Genomic DNA, 21,224 nt, shown 5'->3' on the forward strand with positions numbered 1-21,224 from the left:
AAAACGCCATCTGGCCTCATATTCTGAAGTTATTTAAATGGTTGTTGATTTTTGACTTGCTGCTGTTTCAACTACTAGTCCTCAGTGAAAGCTGAATTAAACCTTTCATTTCTGCAACCAGCAGGCTAACATCTGGAAGTACTTTACTCCCAACCCAGTCATCTATAGCATGTGTACCCAAGTGTCTTGAAAGCTAATATTATTCAGTGTGGACAATTCTTGTCCGGTTGTCTCAAATATCTGCAAATCTGCGATCTACTCACTGACCAAATTTAGTGTTTATTGTCACGTTAAGGCACAGGGCAGCCACAATCTTACAGCCATGGCACATCAATCTCACAACTTTCATTTCAGCTTAAATTAAATGCAATATTTCTCTTCATTCTCTCTTGACGGTATTGGGTTAAATTGTTTCCAATGCCTGGAGGGTAACTGGCCGCATTTCACTACTGCAGGCCTCTGACGACTAGAGTGGTAACATTCCTCCTTCTCACTAGAGTTGCTAACCTCCACCAGTCTCCTAACTGCGCCTCTCCACTCTCCGTACTGTGCCCTCCCCCACTCTCCGCACTGCGCTGTCCCCCACTCTCTGCACAGTGATCTTCCCCACTCTCTGCACAGTGATCTTCCCCACTCTCTGCACAGTGATCTTCCCCACTCTCTGCACAGTGATCTTCCCCACTCTCTGCACAGTGATCTTCCCCACTCTCTGCACTGCACCCTCTCCCACTCTCCAAACTGTTTCCTCCATGCTCTGCACTGCTGTCTCAGGGCTCTGTATTGCTCCCTTGAATTTCTGCACTGCTCCGTCGACGCTCTCACTGCTCCCTCGACGTCCTGCATTATACCCAACACTTCGCGCTATTCCCCTGATACTCCGCATTGCTTCCTCACATCTCCGCACTACTCCCTCGATCCTCCGCACTACTCCCTCGATCCTCCACACTGCTTCCTTGAGCCTCCCCACTGCTCCCTTGACAATCCACAGTGCACACTCAACCCTCCATGTCGCTCTCTCGGTGCTCTGCACTGCTCCTTCGAGTTAACGTTTCAAGTCCAATATGCTTCTTCATTAATGAAATGTTAACGCTGTTTTTCTCCCCACAGAGGCTAACTGATCTACTGAGCTTTAAAAATTCCAGCCTATGATTTTGCTCATCTGCAGTTCAAGTCCTGGGACACCAATGGATTAATGTACAATCCGTTAACATGTTCTCTAAAACAGCATTGAACATTCAGGTGTTAGCATCTCATGGAGGAATGCCAAGAATTCAAATGTTTGTATGGACCACCTGTTTATAATTTATGTGGTTAAACATCATCGAGCTCACAATGCATCATTATGGAATACAGCCGTCTGTTCTCCAATACTTACAAGGGGCCATGAAATCCTTTGTTGCAGACACATTCCCCGGTGGCAAAATGACAGAACCCATTGATGCAATCTGTGCAGACCGAGTTACAATTCTCACCATAGGTACCATTTTGGCATTTTAAGTCACACCTATTACAAAAGGAAAGAAAACATTATTGAAACAAGAAACTGCAATAATTGGTACGCAAAGTACTCTGTTAATGATCGATTAGTTATGGTAGACAGCATTAGCCACCAAAATATACACCATTACCAACAAATAATTCTTTTAATTACTATCTGATTTGTATTACATCTAGTGACTTGATTTCAATATATATGTAATCCTGCAAAGGTGCTACAATATGACAGTAGGTAATGCAAACTTACATTTTAGGTAAGCCTACAGTTCTGGGGGCACAACCTGTGATTCTATGGTACCTTTATCACTGTAAAACATCTTAAGGCATTTTACTTTGGGAAAGGGGAGATAATGGGGCAACACATGGCACAGTGGTTAGCACTGCTGCCTCACAGCACCAGGGACCAAAGTTCGATTCCTGGTTTGGGTCACTGTCTGCGTGGAGTCTGCACATTCTCTCCATGGCTGTGCAGGTTTCCTCTGGGTGCTCTGGTTTCCTCCCACAGTCTGAAAGACTTGCTGGTTAGATGCATTGGTGCATTAAATGCATTGGCCATGCTAAATTCTCCCTCAGTGTACCCGAACAAACGCTGGAGTTTGGCAACTAGGAGGTTTTCACAGTAACTTTATTGCAGTGTTAGCGTGAGCCTACTTGTGACATTTATAAATAAACTAAGCTAAAGAAGAGTAGCACTAAGTGGTAATGCAGAGTAGAGTAATGGGAGGCATCTTCAGACACCGTCAAAGCAATAGGCTTCAAAGAAGTTTTTGAACATGAGAAATAGGGTGCAATGGAATGATTTTTGGAAAAGAATTTCAGATTTCAAGGGCAGAAGGGCTGAAGATTCTGCTGCCAGTGCTGGATTGAAGGGGAGCCAGGACAGGTTCTAGCTAAGATCAGAAGAGTGCACAGTGTAGGATGACTGTAGAGTTGGAGGAGACCATTGAAGTGAATGACCTGAGGGCACAGAGGAATTTGTGAACAAGGAAGAGGATTTTGAAAATGATACTTTGGGCTAAGGGACATAGACTTTCGAATAAATGAGCAGATGTCAGTGTGCAATAAAAAATGAGCAGCAGGATTTTGGATAAATTGAGAGTCAGAATGTAGAGATTTTCAATGAGATAAATTAGCTTCAAGCATCCTTCCACTTGTTTTAGAGTATGCTAGAGTCTTCTGTATCTGTTGAAGTGATATCTCATGAAAGCTAGCTTCCCATTAGCTCATAGAATTCATCCATAAGCCAACAGGGTTTCTAGATTTTGTACGCCGTCTACATTTAAGTTGAGTTCTGTTCATGGTATGCTATGATTGAATTCCATGCACTTGGTTTAGAGAGGGGAAATTTACTGAGGGCTCCTGATTTATAATCAAACTCCAGTGGTCTCTATATAAATAGATGTTTTGAATGACCTATCCTCGAATAGCATGGGAACACATGGCTGTTTTAACTCAATCCTGATGAATGGTTAACGATGCGGTGATCAGATGGAACCATACTCTAGCAATTAGTCACTTCCCTCCAGAGAAACGAAATGGCAGAGAAAACTGGTGGGATGTAAAGATGACAAGATATTCCCTCACTACCCTCAGCACGATAACAATCAATAGTCAAAGCAAGCCCTTACTGAGCTCCTAGCCATCCTGGATTGCAGTGCAGGCATCTCCCATCGATGTGGTTACAAGTGTGTCCATCTTTGCAACGCGGACATTGATCTCCGCACCCTTCCCCGTAGAAACCAGCAGAGCATGTTTTATCGCATCTGGTTCCATTCCATCCAGGCTCGCAGGCTAAACATCGACCATCAGCGATCATACAGGGTTGAAGATTCTTGCACTGGCCACACCTAATGTCACAGAATAAGGATACATTTAGATTTATTAAATAAAACAAGGTTGTTTAAAATCTACATAGCCTAAAAATGTCTTAGTGTCATGAATGGATGAGTGCTTAATGATCTTTAGGCATATGCTATTTTAATATAGACAGCAGACAGCTTATTTTAAGGGGGTTAAAGCATTTTCTAAAATAGTCTTTTCCATGCGTCTATTTTCAACCCCTTTTTCCTTCCATGTAGGAAATCTGTCACTCTTTCCTGTTAACATAAGTAAGGAGGACTATACCCTGGAGCCAGTATTTTCAATTTCCAGTCTCTCTTACACAATGTTGTTTTATTACTTCTGCTCCAATTCGTTTTAAAATTTGTGTATCTGCTTTGCACCAGAGTTTAAAATCATCAATATTAATATTGTAATTAAATCCCATCAATTAATTTTAACCATGTTGCCACTGGGCAGTCTCTGATACCACACTCCAGTGGTTGTTCCATCGCTACCTGTTACATCACTGGATTGCAGGGTTATCTGGAACTAACTAAGAAGAACCCAAGTCTGAAAGACTGTGCTGGTTACGTGCATTGGACATGCTAAATTTTTCCTCAGTGTACCCAAACAGGCACCAGAGTGTGGCATCTAGGGCATTCTCACAGTAGCTTCACAGTGTTAACATCAGCCTACTTGTGACACTAATAAGTAAATAAAATGTCTACACTTTTAGATCCCAATGAGACAAACAGATTGCATCTTGGAATACCATGGACCCACTTGACTCTAAGTATTGGTTACCAAGTCTTCAGTAGAGTATTGAGTTTGAATCCGTCCTGCATCCCTGTGACAATTCAACCCTAAAGAGACCCCACTTACCTCTCCCCAAAGGAAGCTAATCAGTAGCTGTACAATTAAGCTCTCAAGCTCTCAGATCTCTTCCTTCCTGAACAGTGAGCATCTCAACTCAACATCAAATATGTGAATACGTTGTGTAAAACTCTCCGACGACAGCATGGACACATCTTGTAACCAATGGTTAGGCACAGCAAATTTCGATGCAGGTGAAACACCCTTGTATGACGATCATCACACACTTGCACCATGGGCTAGATACACAGTAAAGCTTTTTCTTTATGATCCCATGAATATAGGAATTTGTCATACACATATACCGTCCCCACAGCCAAAACCTCTATCATGAGTCAGTTATAAAATAAGTTAAATATAGAATCAATTTGCCTTTGCATGTTAACATGAAATCCTCTCATACAAGGTATGGATGATGTTAGATACAAAAAGAAGCACCATCTACATGGTTTCACTGCACACTTTCCGGTAAAGCACACAGAGAAATAGATTCAGGATAAAGCTCCCAATACACCACCCAACAATGGAATATTGTTGATGAACACATTTTCTGTGTAACTACAAATCTTTTCCAGCTGGACTCAGGCTAGTCCAAAGCCACATGGAACTACAGACTGGATGAGTTTCGCCAACTCTATGCGAGGGTGCGTTCTCCACCGCAATGAAAAAAAAGTGATCAGATTCTCGAGAGAGGAATCGAATGTACTGCAGCCAAATTTGCAGATGACACCAAAACAAGTGGGAAGGCAAATTGCAAGAGGGAAACAGACAGTTTACAAAGAGATATTGATAGGTTAAGTGGGCAAAAAGTTGGCAAATGGAGAATCATGTGGGAAAATGTGAAGTTGTTAATTTTGGAAGGGAGAACAAAAGAACAGAGTGTTGTCTTAATGGAGAAAAATTGCAGAAAGCTGCAGCTCAAAGGGACTTGGGAATGTTTGTGCACAAAACACAGGAAGCTAGCACACTGGTGCAGCAGGTAATCAGGACGGCTGATGGAATGTTGGCCCTTATTTCAAGGAGCTTAGAGTATAAGAGTTGGAAAGTCTTGCAGCAACTGCACAAGGTAAGAACAAAGAGCAAAGAAAATTACAGCACAGAAATAAGCCTTTCGGCCCTCCAAGCCTACATCGAACATGCTGCCCGACTGAATTAAAATCCCCTCCCCTGCGGGGACCATATCCCTCTATTTCCATCCTACTCATGTATTTGTCAATATCGTATCTCCTCTGGCAGCGACTTCCAGGCACCCGCCACTCTCTATGTAAAAAAGTGGCCTTGTACATCTCCTTTAAACCTTGCCCCTCGCACCTTAAACCTGTGCCCTCTCGTAATTGACTGTTCCACTCAGGGAAAAAGCTCTTGAATATCCATTCTGTCCAGTCCTCTCATAATCTTGTAGACTTCTATCAGGTTACCCCTCAACCTCTACCGTTCCAGTGAGAACAAACCAAGTTTCTCCAATCTTTCTTCATAGCTAATGCCCTCCAAACCAGGCAACATCCTGGTCAATCTTTTCTGTACCCTCTCCAAAGCCTCCACATCCTTCTGCTAGTGTGGTGACCAGAATTGAACACTATATTCCAAGTGTGGCCTAACTAAAGTTCTATAAAACTGCAACATGACATGACAATTTTTAAACTCAGTGCCCCAGCCAATGAAGACAAGCATGCTGCGTGCCTTCTTGACTACCTTCTTCAACTGCGTTGCCACTTCCAGTGACCTAAATACCTGTACACCCAAATCCCTTTGCCTATCAATACTCTTAAGGATTCTGCTATTTACTATATATTTCCTATCTGTATTAGACCTTCCAAAATGCATTGCCTCACACTTGTCCGGATTAAACTCCATCTGCCATCTTTCCGTCCAAGTCTCCAACTGATCTATGTCCTGCTGTATCCTGTGATGGTCCTCATCACTATCTGCAAATCCACCAACCTTAGTGTTGTCTGCAAACTTAATTATCAAACTAGTGACATTTTCCTCCAAATCATTTACATATATCACAAACAGCAAAGGTCGCAGCACTGATCCCTGAGGAACAGCACTTGTCATAGCCCTCCATTCAGAAATGCACCCTTCCACTGCTACCCTCTGTCTTTTATGATTGAGTAAGAAGTCTCACAACACCAGGTTAAAGTCCAACAGATTAATTTGGTAGCAAAAGCCACCAGCTTTTGAAGCGCTGCTCCTTTGTCGGGTAAGTAGGACTTCTGTTCACAAACATAAAGACACAAACTCAATTTACAAAGTAATGGTTGGAATGCGAGAATTAATAGGTAATCAAGTCTTGAAGGTACAGACAATGTGAGTGGAGAGAGGGTTAAGCACAGGTTAAAGAGGTGTGTATTGTCTCCAGCCAGGACAGCTAGTGAGATTTTGTAAGCCCAGGCAAGTCATGAGCATCGTGAGGGTTACAGATAGTGTGACATGGTCCCAAGATTCCGATTGAGGCCGTCCTCATGTGTGCGGAACTTAGCTATCAAGTCTCTGCTTAGCGACTTTGCATTGTCATGTGTCGTGAAGGCCGCCTTGGAGAAGGCTTACCCAAAGATCAGAGGCCGAATGCCCGTGACTGCTGAAGTGTTCCCCAACCAGGAACAGAACAATCTTAACAGTCTTGCCTGGTGATTGTCGAGCGATGTTCATTCATCCATTGTCATAGCGTCTGCATGGTCTTCCCAATGTACCATGCCTCGGGACATCCTTTCCTGCAGCGTATCAGGTAGACAACGTTGGCCGAGTTTCAAGAGTATGTACCGTGTACCTGGTGAATGGTGTTCTCAAGTGAGATGATGGCATCCGTGTCGATGATCCGGCATGTCTTGCAGAGGTTGCTGTGGCAAGGTTGTGTGGTGTCGTGGTCACTGTTCTCCTGAAGGCTGGGTAGTTTGCTGAGGACAATGGTCTGTTTGAGGTTGTGTGGTTGTTTGAAGGCAAGAAGTGGGGGTGTGGGGATGGCCTTGGCGAGATGTTCATCTTCACCAATGACATGTTGAACGCTCCAGAGAAGGTGTCATAGCTTCTCCACTCCGGGGAAGTACTGGTCGATGAAGGGTATTTTGTCCACTGTGTCCGGTGTTTGTCTTCTGAGGAGGTCAGTGCGGTTTTTCGTTGTGGCCCATCGGAACTGTTGATTGATGAGTCGAGCGCCATATCCTGTTCTAATGATGGCATCTTCCAGCATCTAGAGGTGTCTGTTGCGATCCTTCTCATCAGGGCAGATCCTGTGTATACGGAAGGCTTGTCCATCGGGGATGGCTTCTTTAACGTGTTTAGGGCGGAAGCTGGAGAACTGGAACATTGTGAGGTTATCCGTGGACTTGCGGTATAGTGAAGTACTGAGGTGACCATCCTTAATGGAGATGTGTGTGTCCAAGAATGCAACCAATTCCAGAGAGTAGTCCATGGTGAGTCTGATGGTGGGATAGAACTTGTCGATGTCATCATACATTTGTTTCAGTGATTGTTCTCCATGAGTCCAAAGGAAGAAAATGTCATCGATGTATCTAGTGTACAGCATCAGTTGAAGGTCCTGTGCGGTGAAGAGGTCTTGTTCAAACCTGTGCATGAAGATGTTGGCGTACTGAAGTGCGAATTTGGTCCCCATGGCTGTTCTATGTGTCTGGATGAAGATCTAGTTGTTGAGGGTGAAGACATTGTGGTCCAGGATATAGCGGATTGTTGTAAAATTGCATCTGGAGACTGGCAGTTGTCGGTGTTGAGTACTGAGGCAGTTGCAGCAATGCAATTGTCGTGGATGATGCTGGTGTAGAGTGCCGAGACATCCATTGTGACTAGGAATGCTCCTGGTTCGACTGCTCCATGTGTTCTGAGTTTCTGTAGGAAGTCCATGGTGTCATGACAAAAGCTGGAAGTTCTTTTTACAATGGGTTTTCGGATGCCCTCAACGTAGCCGGAGAGGTTCTCGCACAGGGTCCCATTGCCCGATATGATGGGATGGCTAGGTGAGTTTGCCTTTTGTATCTTTCGGAGGCAGTAGAGATTTCCAATGCGGGGAGCATGTAGGATGAGGGCACAGAGGGTACTCTGAAGATCCGGATCAATGGCTTTGATCAGTCTTCTAATATCGAGCCAGTTCTATATCCACCTTGCCAGCTCACCTTTGATTCAAAGCAACTTCACTGTCTGCACCAGTCTGCATTGAGGGACCTTGTCAAAGGTCCATGTAGATAACATCCACTGTCTTACCCTCATCAATCATCTTTGTCACTTCCTCGAAAAACTTGATCAAGTTAGTGAGGCACGACCTCCCCTTCACAAAACCATTTTTCCTCCCGCAAATGGTGAGACAACATTTGGAATACTGTTTGGTTCCCTTATTTAAAAAATAATATTATTTCATTGGAGGCAGTTTAGAGAAGGTTCACTAGGATGATCCCCAGTTTGAAGGGGTTGTCTTATGAGGAAAGTTTAAACAGGTTGGGCTCTACTCATTGGAATTTAAAGGACTGAAAGGTGATTTAATTGAAACATATATGATTCTTAAGGGGCTCAACAGAGTAAATGATGAAAGGATGTTTCCTCTCATGGAAGAGTCTTAGGCCAGAGGACAGTGTCTCAGGTTAAAGGAGCATCAATTTAAGACTAAAATAAGGAAGAAATTCTTCTATCAGAAGGTTGTGAGTCTTTGGAACTCCTTGCTCCAGACATTTCTAGAGCCAGAGCCCTTGTGTACATTTGAGGCTGAGATTATTGATCAATAAGGGAATGGGTTATGGGGAAGGAGCTGGAAAGTAGATGTTGAATCAGCCATGATCCTATAGTGCAGCAGGCTCAAGGCGCCGAATAGCCTTCTCCTGTTCCTATCTTTTATGATCTTATTATGGTCAGCTAATCCTACCAGTCAAATACAAGTCAGAGCCTGAGACATCTTTTTGGTTTGAATGCCTTTAGTGAAGGGTCAATGTTCATAGTGCAAAACATCATAAAGATCAACACAGGAAAAAAAAAGATAAGGTTGATCAAGGAATAGAGAGATAAGGTGACAACAGGTCAAGATTTCAAAGTTTGTAGATTATAGGATACAGGAATGACTTAGAGAAATAAGGAACTTCAAAGAAGAATGAGAGAAAGCATTGGGTGACACAGTGGCACAGTGGTTAGCACTGCTGCCTCACAGCTCCAGAGACCTGGGTTTGATTCCCAGTTTAGGTCACTGTCTGTGCGGAGTTTGTATGCTCTCCCCGTGTCTGCGTGGGTTTCCTCTGGGTGCTCCTGTTTCCCCCCATAGTCCTAAGACGCGCAGGTTAGATGGTTTGATCATGCTCCTCAGTATCCTGGGGTGTGTATATTCGAGGGATTAGCAGGGTAAATATGTGGGTAAGGCCTGGGTGGGATTGTTGTTGGTGCAGACTCGAATGCACTGTAGGGATTCTGTGATTCTATTCCGTGAAAAATATTTTGTTTTCAACAGATTGGAGACATAGGGAAAGGGAAAGCAAGCATACTTATGGAAGAGGCTTCGGCTAACTGCTATTTATGTTGGATTTCTTGGCATTGGGGATTGTGCTAAGCATACATCCCTAATTCTCGACCGCAGCATCGAAGCTAGTCACCCATTCAGACTGGGAAACCCACCCATGTAGTTGTCTGGAATTGGGTGCACTTGGGAACGGAAAAAAACACATTTTCCCATAAGTAATAATTGAAACTTGGCATCATCTTTTCTCCGCTCCCCCTCTGTCAAATGCACAAAACACAGCATTTAGCCTCAAATTAGAAACACACTGGAACTGCTACTCTTGGGAATTAATGACAAGGCGAATTCAACACAGAGAGAACCAGTGTAATAATATACTGAAACGATACATCAATACCTCAAATACAACAAACATTCAATACTCCGAAAAATGGATCGTTCCTGTTTTCAGGCACAGGTGTCTGGACAGAAGCACAGCAGCTAAGGCAGCAGATTAGAGAGAGGATTCCCAACGTGGTGCTGGCTGGAGGCATCGGTACAGCAGGTGCAAAGCGGGGAAGGAGGCAATAAGGCACTGGGAGGTCCTCAAGGCAAACCCTGAGAGGGGAATGGAAGCAGGTGACCAGGGACTTTGATTTCCAAACACCTACCCTGGGGCGCAAAACACTCAATGGCCTCACACAAGTGGTCAAGGTCAGTGGATGCATTTTCACAGGTTACCTCCTATCCACCGCACCACCAACCTGTCACACCACTCAACGCATCATACATCCATCAGCACTATCCCTAATATTCAGAAGTTCCTCCAACATTTTTATTTGGAGTGCATGGGTGATTTGTTCAAGTACGCCACCGCTTTCATTTTGTTTTCGCATAGCTGCACGGCTTAGCAGGATTTCACCTCACTCTTACACATACACCAATGTCGCCAACCTCATACTGATGACTTGTAGCTTCCACGTATCTGCAGCTATTCAGCCACTGAGGGTTTATCACCCAGACACATTGCAACATACTTGCTAATGGGTGGCATGGTGGCACAGTGGTTAGCACTGTTGCGTCACAGTGCCAGGGTCCTGAGTTCAATTCCCGGTTTGGATCACTGTTTGTGTGGAGTTTGCATGTTCTCCCCGTGTCTGCGTGGGTTTCCTCCAGGTGCTCTGGTTTCCTTCCACAGTCTGAAAGACATGCTGGTTAGATGCATTGCCTGTGCTAACTTCTCCCTCAGTGTACCCAAACAGGTGCTGGAGTGTGGCGGCTAGGGGATTTTCACAGTAACTTCATTGCAGTGTTACTGTAAGTCTACTTGTGACTAATAAATAACAAACTTTAAACTTAATATTCTTTCCTCTCTTTTGTAGAACAAGTGGTGCATAACAGGAGGGAACAGAGCAGGACGAGTGAGGGCAGACACGTCTGCTTCACCTGAGCCTGCTGAAGGAGGTGCTCAGTATCATGCAGGCCGCCGATTGCATTCAGGGTGATAGCATATTCCTGCTATAAAGCCCTTTCCAAATCCCAGCTCACCTCTCATCCTGCTAACCATCTGCAAGCTCCAGGTGGTGTGACCTCTTGCTTTCCACCCCACACTGGCTTTTCTTGACCCAACTCCTGATCCAGGAGCGGCTACCTGACTAACCACTGTAAACTCATGAGGATGAAAGACAAGTACTGCAGATCTCTGCACCATCACTTGACCTGACACTCATCTCGGATACTGGTTCTATGCAAATCATAAAGGCTAATGGAGAGTGGGGATCTGCTTGTTGGTTGGGTGCAGTTAGGTTAGGGAGTGAAAAGGCAGTTTGTGTCCGTTCCCCTAGGGCACAAGGTCACTGATGCAGGGAGCTCAGATGCACACTCTGATAGGCATTATACAGGAGAACGCTGATGAGATTGCCCGACAGATTCTTGCCACTGTCAAGGAGCATGAAGGAGTTTGCTTCCAACATGGTGCAGGGCTTTGTGCAGGCCAAACTCGGATGCTGCCTGGACGGCCAATGTTATGAGTGCTTGTGTGGAACTAGCTGATTCAGCATCTAGTGGTCACTCTCTCAGCTTGTTGAGAGCAACAGTAGCCTTTATGAGAATGAAAGCACCATCCTTGTTCTGCTGTACACCTGCAGGTTCTATTGATGGTGGCGGCACAGTTCAGTCACCTCCTTGGTGAATTGTAGGTATTACAATTACCTTTACCACATTATATCTGGCCAAGGCAAAGGTAGAGGAAGTACATCCTGATAACCCTTGGTAGGTGCGTATTGCCTTGAGAATCCTTCCCTTTCTGATCCCACATACATCCCTCCCCCTCTGCAGCCTAGCCTCGATGTCCCTGTCGTGTTGCAATCCCAAGAGGGACTGCAATCAAAAGCCACATAACTTAAACAGACTTTCTGTAATAGGCAGTAAACAACACTGACTTCTCTGTCAGGGTGCAACAACATTACTGACACCAAATTCACCGATGTTCCTGCGAGGACACAACACTTCCACAAACTTTGTCAGGACATAAGTAAACCAAAAGCAACTCACCTGCCAGTTAGATGTCTGACCTGATCTTTAAATAGTGTAATTGAGGTGGAACAGGGAGGGGAGTGGTGGGGTGGGGCACATGTTCATTTATGAGTGAATAGGAGAGGGTGTTAACTGGGCCTGTCTGAACGTGCATCAAATCAACTGAAGAGACTGCCCGCTCTGAATTCTTCTATCACACACATGATCTGTCTGTGTTTGCACCATGTCAGTCACCCTGTACCTTACAGACTGCCATAGAGGTTTTCGGAAGCATTCTGGCCACCAAGTTCAGCTTCTCTGGCTTCTGTAACATCAGCTGCGATGTTGCTAATGGAGTCAGGTTTTGCGGCTCAGCTAAAGACATTCCATTGACACAGTGCCTCAAATTCACCAGAAGCATCCATACTAGGATACCTTCTATCCTACATACATAGAGCAATACCTCTATATATTGCTCTTTTCTATATATAACACAGCAATATAGAAAGAGAGAGAGAGCAATATATAGAGATTTACCAGGTTCCAATGTTACATATCCCAGAATTACCAAGTATTATTGAACAGAATGATGGTCCCCAAGTGGTAGGAACAGGTGTGGGAGTGGGTGGGGGAGCCTGTTAAATGGCAAGGACCCATTTTAAGATGCAGTCCATTGGATCTCCGATACAGTGCCCCCACTCGGAATGTTTCGCAGAGGCAGGCTACGAGGCGGATCAGCCGCCCACTCCCGAGAAGTACAAGCCAATTTGCATAATTGCAAATCCTAAGGAGGCCATTTTACTGAGCTGACTGAATTTATCCCATGGTGGCACCATCCAATCCCACCTTCCCCACACCAGTGCAGCCCCAACACTAGTGTGGTTTGCCCTGAGATCGATGGGGTCTTCCTGTTTGTCCATCTATGTCTCCAATGCCTCTGAACTGCCTCAGCAGCGCAGCCTCCTCCTCACTCCCTCTTCTGGTAGCACTACTGTGGTTTCAGGGCTGCTGAACAACTGACTGGACTGGGAGCATCAGAAGCTCTCCAACCTTCCAGGTAGACTCGGGACTCACACCATCCTGATACCAGTGCCCCAAAACCTATGGTAGAATACAGACCAACATATCCAGGCACATAAATGTAAGAAACAGCTAGATTGGTAGCACGCTCGTCTCTTGACTTAGTAGGTTGCGTGCTCCAGACCCACTCTCGGACTGGTGCATAAGTACTAAGTATTGAGAGAGTGCTATACTGTCAGAGGTGCCACCTTTCAGACAAGATGTTAAACCAGGATCCCGATTGCTCTCACACATTGACGTAAAAGATCCCAGTGCACAATCTCAAAGGGCAGAGACCTAATCCCTGGTGACCTGATCAATGTTTATCCCTCAACCAACATCACAAAAACAGATGATTTCATTCTCGTCACTGTGCTGTTAGTAGGAGCTTGCTGTGTGTAAATTGGCTGCCATATTTCCTATGTTGCAATGATGACTACAGTTCAGAAGTTTCTTCATTGTCTGGAAGGTGTTTTGAGACATCTGCTGGGCATGAAAGACATTATATAAATGCACGTCTTTCTTTCAAAACATGCAATACTTTAGAACATAATACAGCAGATGTCTCAATTCACTTGATGCATTATAGCCTGACAACGAACCTTTCAGAATATTTTAGCACATGCTGAATTGACCACATTGATGTTGAATCTGGACAGCTCTGTAGAAAGGAGTTCCAGGTCGGACTGAGATTTCGATTTCTGCCAAGCCTCTCCACATGATGATCATCCGGAGCCTACGTGTCTACACATGCATACTGCTGATCAGGACCAGCTCACCATCACACTGTGTAACACAATCATCGAAAAGTAAGCCCTTCCCTGCTCCTTTGTCAGCTTGGTGGGGGATGAGGATATTGAAGAGTGGGTGGATTGAATGGAAGCAGGAATGTGTGAAGACGGACAGACAGGGACATCCTGAACTATTTCCCAGCTCCAAAGTATTAATTTTCTGCTGATTTCATAGCCTGAATTTTACACTGTTTTCTGTTCAATCACTGCAATCTTTCTGTCACAATTCACACTGATGAGAATGCAGGTCAGTAATAGAATCAGGCCAAACACATTCAGAAACTAAAAGTGGGTGAGAATTTACAAATTCTGATGTTTATTCTGTCAATGTATTCCTTTCATGTGATCAACTGAGGTGAAAGCAAATAGAAATCACCCAAAATGAGGAGGACACAGGGGTGTGAGGACATACAAAGAAGCAGGAGTCAGCCACTTAGTCCCTCAAACCTGCTCCACCATTCAGTAGATCATGGCTGGTCTCCTTGTGCTTTGAAATCCACATTGTCACCTAGCCCCATTAACCTTCGATTCCCTTGCCTAACAAGAGTCTATCCATCTACGCCTTAAAAATATTCAGTGACCCCGCCTCCACTACCTTCTGAGGCAGAGAGTTCCAAAGTCAGATAACCTCAGAAAAAATTCTCCTCATCTCTTGTCCTTAAAGGGCGAGCCCTAATTTTAAAACAGCGCCCCTTTGCTCTGGACTCACCCACAAGAGGAAACATCCTAATGTCCACCTTGTCAACATTGTTCAGGATCTTACATACTTCACCCCTCACTAAATGCTAAAACAAGCCCAGTCTGTCCAAACTTTCCTCATAAAACAACCCACTCATTCCAACTATAAATCAAATAAACCTCCTCTAATGCATTTACACCATGGTCCATCCATCACGCAACCAGCATCCCAACCATTGATTCCAACTACACTTCCTGCTGCTTCGGAAAAGCAGCCAGCAAAATCAAGGATCCCACGCACTCCAGGCATACTCTCTTCCATCTTCTTCTGTCGGGAAAAAGATACAGAAGTCTGACTCAAGAACAGCTTCTTCCCTGCTGCCACCAGATTATTGAATGGACCTACCCTTTATTAAGATGATCTTTCTCCGCACCCTAGCTATGATTGTAACACTACATTCTGCACCTTCTCCTTTCCCTCTCCCCTATGTACCCTATGAATGGTATCCTTTGTCTGTATAGCACGCAAGAAACAATACTTTTCACTGTATTCCAATACATGTGACAATAATAACTCAAACCAAATCAAAAGGAAGCCTGAATTGTGTGCAATTGCTGGAACTTTACAGTGCTTCACTCTGACAGAATCTTCCAGTCCCGCCAATGGCACACTCCTGCCACAGGTTTCACAGCGGTGAGGGGCGCATTCAATGGGAAACCCCATCGACAATGGTGAGGTCAGAAGGTCCCGCCACCTGTCAATGGTGGACCATTTCCATTGCGGCTGGTTGCGCGGAAAATCCCGCTCAGTATTCGAGATGTGGTCTCTCCAATGTCCTGTCTAACTGAAGCATAACATCCTTACTTTTGAAGTTAGAAGCAAGGGGGAAATTTTCCGGAGTCACTCATGACAATTCCAGCGGTGGGCGGGACGAGAATTTGATGGACCATTTAAAGGTCTGTTGACCTTGGATGGAAACTTGCAGTCTCAGGCTGGGCGCAACTGGAAAATTCTCCCCACAGGCTTCGAATTTACGTTGATCGGGCAGGCACGCGGCCAACCTGGAAGCTTGTGAAATCACACAAGAAGACGTTGTGTGCTTAGCCTGACGTCATCACACACTCACATGACATTTCGGTTAGCATGAGAGTTGGATGCGCGCCTGCCAACAATCAGCCTGGCAATTTAGCCAGTTAAGGGGCTAATTGAAAGCAATTACCTAATTGGCTTATCTATTTTAATGGCTTTTACATTCTCGCTGCAACCTTGATCCAGGATGAACGGTCAGGGCTAAAATCAAATTTAAAAAGGTGTCTGGGAACTGAAGTTGTGTTTGAATATGTTGCCGAGACACATTTTTCTTTTCCATCAGGATTCGTTTTGGATAGTTTGCAGCTCCTTAAGATGCTTTGCAGTGACTTTATTCATTCATAGGACATGGGCGTCGCTAGTTGGCCAGCATTTATTGCCCATCCCTAGTTGCCCTTGAAAGGTAGTTGAGAGTCAACCACATTGCTGTGGTTCTGGAATCACATGTAGGCTAGATCAAGTAAGGAAGATTTTCTTCCCTAAAGGACATTAGTGAACCAGATGGGTTTTTCCGACAATTGACAATGGTTTCATGGTCACCAGTAAACTACTAATTCCAGATATTTTTTATTGAATTCAAATTCCACCATCTGCCACAGTGGGTTCGAACACTGGTCCCCAAAATATTAGCTGAGTTTCCGGATTAATATTCTAGTGATCATCCCACTCAGCTGTCACCGTCCCCCTGAGGGTGCCCTTGAGTAGCGTCAGCCCACACCCTCCTTTGTCGCAGTACCCATCCTCTTCCTGTCCTCCCTGGCACCACTGAGCCTTTCCCAGCGCATGTTTCACACCGACTGCCAGTTAACTGGGCAGCCAGAACAAAATCACGTCCCCTAACCAACTGCGACCAGAAACCTGCTTTGCACTAGCTTCTGGATCTGCAGGGCGCACATGCCTAATGGGTGAAAAATTAAGGCCGTATAAAAACAACAGTCGCCCATTTAGCCCCTTGAGCCTGTTCAGCCATTCAATGAGATCATTTGTGACCTAACTGTTAACTAGAATATTGTATCCAATTCTGGGAGCCTGACTTTTTAGAGAGGATGTCAAGGCCTTGCAGAGGGTGCAGAAGTGGCCAACTAGGATATGTAGGGGGCAGAGACGTGGGGGGCATCAATTGTTTGGGCTGGAGAAATTAGGATTGTTCCCCACACAGTCAAGAAGATTAAAGGGAGTTTGGGAGATGGGGTGGGGTTGGCTGGGATTTGATAAATGTCTTAAAGGTTTGATACTAGCACTGGCAGGAAGGTCAGGAACCGAAGGGCACAGATTTAAGATGATTGGGAAAAAAAACTCAATGGGTGCACTCAGTGGGGTGCGGTGGATGAGAAGAACTAATTTATGTAGTAGGTTCTTCTGATCTGGAATGCTGGACTTGAAAGTGTGGGAAAAGCAGATTCCTCTAAAGGAAATAGGATAAATACTTGAAAAGCAGAAATGACCAGAGCATATGGAGAAAGAGCAGGGGAGCTGGAGTAATTGGAGGTTTAAAGGAGCTGACAAAGGCACATAGAGACACATGGTTGCCTTCTGTGTCATATGGTTCTGTGATTCTACAAACACTGAATAATGGTTCCAACATTAAGAGGAATACTGGCATCAAGCATCAGGATCAGCCCCAGCATCCATAGCAATGCCAATTCAAGCCAAAATTACCAGCACTCCATAAGCATTCCCACAGAAACCATAAGGGCATGATTGTCAATGGTGGCCACACCAACATCTAGAGCAACACCATCTCTGACACCACCTCTCGAAGAAATGCCACTTCCCACAGAGATGCCACCTCCCACAGAGAGGCCACCTCCTACCCAAGGAACTTAATTCCATATGACATAGGAGTAGGCCATTTAGCCCATCAAGTCTACTCTGCCATTCAAAGGTAAAATGACTGATGGGATGTGATAATCCTCAATTTCGCTTTCCTGACTTCTCCCCATAATTGTTAATTCCCTTACAAATTAAAAATCTGTCTATTTCAGCCTTGAACACACTGAACGACCCAGCCTTTATAGTCCTCTACAGTTTTTTTTCTCTTTTCATTCACAGGTTTTAAGTCGGTCCACCTTGTGTCCAACGAGGGACGTACACGCGATGGGTCGTACTGGGGCTGCTCTTGGTTGTTCGAGATTGGCCTAGTGCTTCATGTCGTTAGTGTGCCTAAACTGGACAAGATACTGGGCAAGACGACAGCTCAGTGACTATCGCTGATTGCTGTGCAGACACATGGATTTGGGCCGATGTCTGTGGGAGTTTGCGCATTGTCCCCGTGTTTGCGTGGGTTTTCTCCGGGTGCTCCAGTTTCCTCCCACACCCCAAAGATGTGCTGTTAGGCTGATTGGCAGGAATAAATTGTCCCTAAATCGGTTTCCCTCGATCTGGATGGCCATAAAACATTAGACAGGGGTCGTGGGTGGAGAGGGGGACTGGTGGTGTTGAGATGGCGGCGTGGGCTCGTTGGGCCGAAGGGCCTGTTTCCCGGGCTGATTTTGTTCTTTGTTCTTTGTTGTAAAGATTTATTATCCTCTCTGAGAAGAAATTCCTCCTCATCTTGGTCATAAGTGGGTGATCCCTTACCCTACGATTGTGCCCTCTGGTCCTACACATGTCATGCAAAGGGACACAACCTCTCAGCATCTACCCTGTCAAACCCCTGAGAATCCTATATGCCTCTCATTCATCTAAAATCCAATGAGTACAGGCCAAATACATTCAGTGTCTCCTCATAAGAAAATCCCTTCATACCTCAGATCAACCAAGTGAACCTTCTCTGAATTGCCTCCAATGCCAGTAATATCTTTACTTAGATAAAGGATCAAAACTATTCACAACATTCCAGATATAGTCTAACTATTGTCTTGTGTACAAAACAGAAAATGCTGGAAAATCTTAGCAGGTCTGTCAGCATCTGTGAGGAGAGAACATAGCCAACATTTCGAGTCCAGTTGACTGTTCATCAGAACAGTTAGCACTGCTACCTCACAGTGCTAGGGACTTGGGTTTGATTCCTGGCTTGCGTCACTGTTGGTGTGGAGTTTGCACATTCTCCCAGTGTCTGTGTGGATTTTTTACTGTGCTCCAGTTTCCTCTTACACTCCAAAGATGTGCAGGTTAGGTGAATTGGCCATGTCAAATTCTCCCTCAATGTAGCTGAACAGACACCAGAGTGTGGCAACTAGGGGATTTTCACAGTGACTTCACTGCAGTGTTAATGTAAGACTACTTGTGACTAATAAATGAACTTTAAAACTTTTTTTATTTTATTGGTTAACCGTGCCTTATCGAACGCTTTTTGGAAATTCAAGTATATTACATCTACTGTTTCCCATCATCTATCCTGCTCATTCCCAACTCAAATAATTATAGTAAATTTGTCAGGGGTGATTTCCCCTTCATGAAGTCATGCTAACTCTAATTATATTATTTATAAATGTTCTGCTATTACATCCAACATTTTCCCAATGACAGATGTTACGCTAACCGGCCTATAATTGCCTGTTTTTGTCTCCCTCCCTTTTTAACTAAAAGTATTACATGGGAGTTTTTCAGTCCTCTGGGACTTTTCCAGAAGTTAAGGATTCATGGAAGATTACTACCAATGCATCTATTATCTCTATAGCTGCTTCTTTTAATATCCTTGAATGCAATCTATCAAGCTCAGGGGACTGGGCAGCATGGTGGCACAGTGGTTGACACTGCTGCCTCACAGCGCCAGGGACTCAGTTTAAATTTCAGGTTTCAGGTGATTGACAGTCACCTGTCACTCAGTCAGCTATCTTTATTACTCAGTTACTTAAAATCAGTTAAATTGCTATTTTGATCCAAATTCCCAAATATATTCACTAGGATTGTATCTCACTCATAATGTGCTCTCTCTCACTGCTTGTGCTCCCACTTACTTGATCATGCACTTTAAACAGGCCCTTTCTTATACAGAGCTGAAATGAGTAAAGGAGATTGGTCATATTCCACTGGACTTCCTTCGTTGTCCCCTTTTGTGAGGGGCTATCACGGTGGCACAGTGGTTAGCACTGCTGCCTCACAATGCTGGGGACCCACGTTTGATTCCTTGCTTGGGTGTTTGCCTGTGTGGAGGTTGCACATTCTCCCTGTGCCTGCATGGGTTTCCTCTGGGTGCTCCAGTTTCCTCCTACAGTCCAAAAATGTGTGGGTTAGGTGGATTGGCCATGCTAAATTGCCACTTTGCATCAGTAGGTCTAGCTAGGGTAAATGCATGGGGTCATGAAGATAGGGCCTGGGTGAGATTGTGATTGGTACAGACTCAATGAGCCAAATGACTTCCTTCTGACTGCAGGAATTCTATGATTCTATCAGAGAAACCTTGATGATTCACTTCATTATATATATATCAATCCAAATGATATCAAGAAGGCCCTGGATACCACAACATCTATAAGCTTGACAATAGTAATGAAGACTTTTGCTCCAGGACTTACTACACTTCCAGCTAAGCAGTTCCAGTACATCTACAATGCTGGCATCTGCCCAACAATGTGGAATCTCAGGAATGTTCTGCGCACAAAAAGCAGGACAAATCCAAAACAGCTAATTTCCATCCTGTCAGTCTATTCTCGATCATCAATAAACTGATGGAAGGGGTCATCAACAGTGTTATCAAGTGGCACATACAATCCCAACAGTGCACAAGGAGGCCATTTGGTTCATAGATTCTGCAATGACTCTCCAAAAAAAGCACCTTAACCACACTACCCTGCTATCCTTAAGTATTTACCATGGCTAATCCAACTAACAATAATCCCCCGATGCTCTGTATGGATTCCACTAGGATCAGTCAACTCCTGACCTCGTTACAGCCTTGGTCCAAACATCGACAAAAGAACTGAATGCCAGTGGAGAGTTGAAAGTCACAGCAACATTTAACCAAGAACGATATCAAAGAGACCCAGTAAAACTAGAGTCAAAGGGAATCAAGGGGAAAATTCACCACTGGGTAGAGTCATACCTCGCATAAGAGAAGATGGTTGTGATTGTTGGAGGTCTCAGTTCCAGGAAGTTGTTTCAGGAGTTCCTCAGGATAATATCCTCAGCCCAACTATCTTCAGCTGTTTCATCAATGACCTTCCCTCCATCATTAGGTCAGAAGTATATATGATTATTGATGATTGCTTAGCATCATTCACAGCTCCTCAGACACTGAAGCAATCCATGTCCAAATGCAGCAAGGCCTGGACAATATCCAGCCTTGGGCTGACAGGGGTGACACGGTGGCACAGTGGATAGCACTGCTACCTCACAGCGCCAGGGACCCGGGCTCGATTTCTGGCTTGGGTTGTGGTCTGTATGGAGTCCCCACATTCTCCCTGTGTCTGCGTGGGTTTCCTCCAGGTGCTCCCATTTGAAAGGCATGCTGGTTAGGTATGTCAGCCATGCTAATTCTCCCTCAGTGTACCCGAACAGACACCGGAGTGTGGTGATCAGGGGATTTTCACTA

General features: G+C 44.7%; 1 protein-coding gene across 1 annotated transcript in view; it reads right to left on the reverse strand.

The window, feature by feature from the left end:
* Nucleotides 1–21,224, reverse strand: part of scarf2 (scavenger receptor class F, member 2) — a 96,169-nt gene that overhangs the window by 47,921 nt on the left and 27,024 nt on the right. Inside the window, exons 5-6 of the mRNA XM_080208206.1 lie at nt 3,126–3,344; nt 1,376–1,504 (exon numbers count right to left, since the gene is read on the reverse strand). Of these exons, the coding sequence (XP_080064332.1) occupies nt 1,376–1,504; nt 3,126–3,344 (348 nt within the window). The remainder of the gene's footprint in view (nt 1–1,375; nt 1,505–3,125; nt 3,345–21,224) is intronic.

This window comes from Carcharhinus amblyrhynchos, chromosome 20 (genome assembly GCF_965287045.1).
Source record: "Carcharhinus amblyrhynchos chromosome 20, sCarAmb.v2.hapA, whole genome shotgun sequence".
Taxonomy (NCBI): Eukaryota; Metazoa; Chordata; class Chondrichthyes; order Carcharhiniformes; family Carcharhinidae; genus Carcharhinus; species Carcharhinus amblyrhynchos.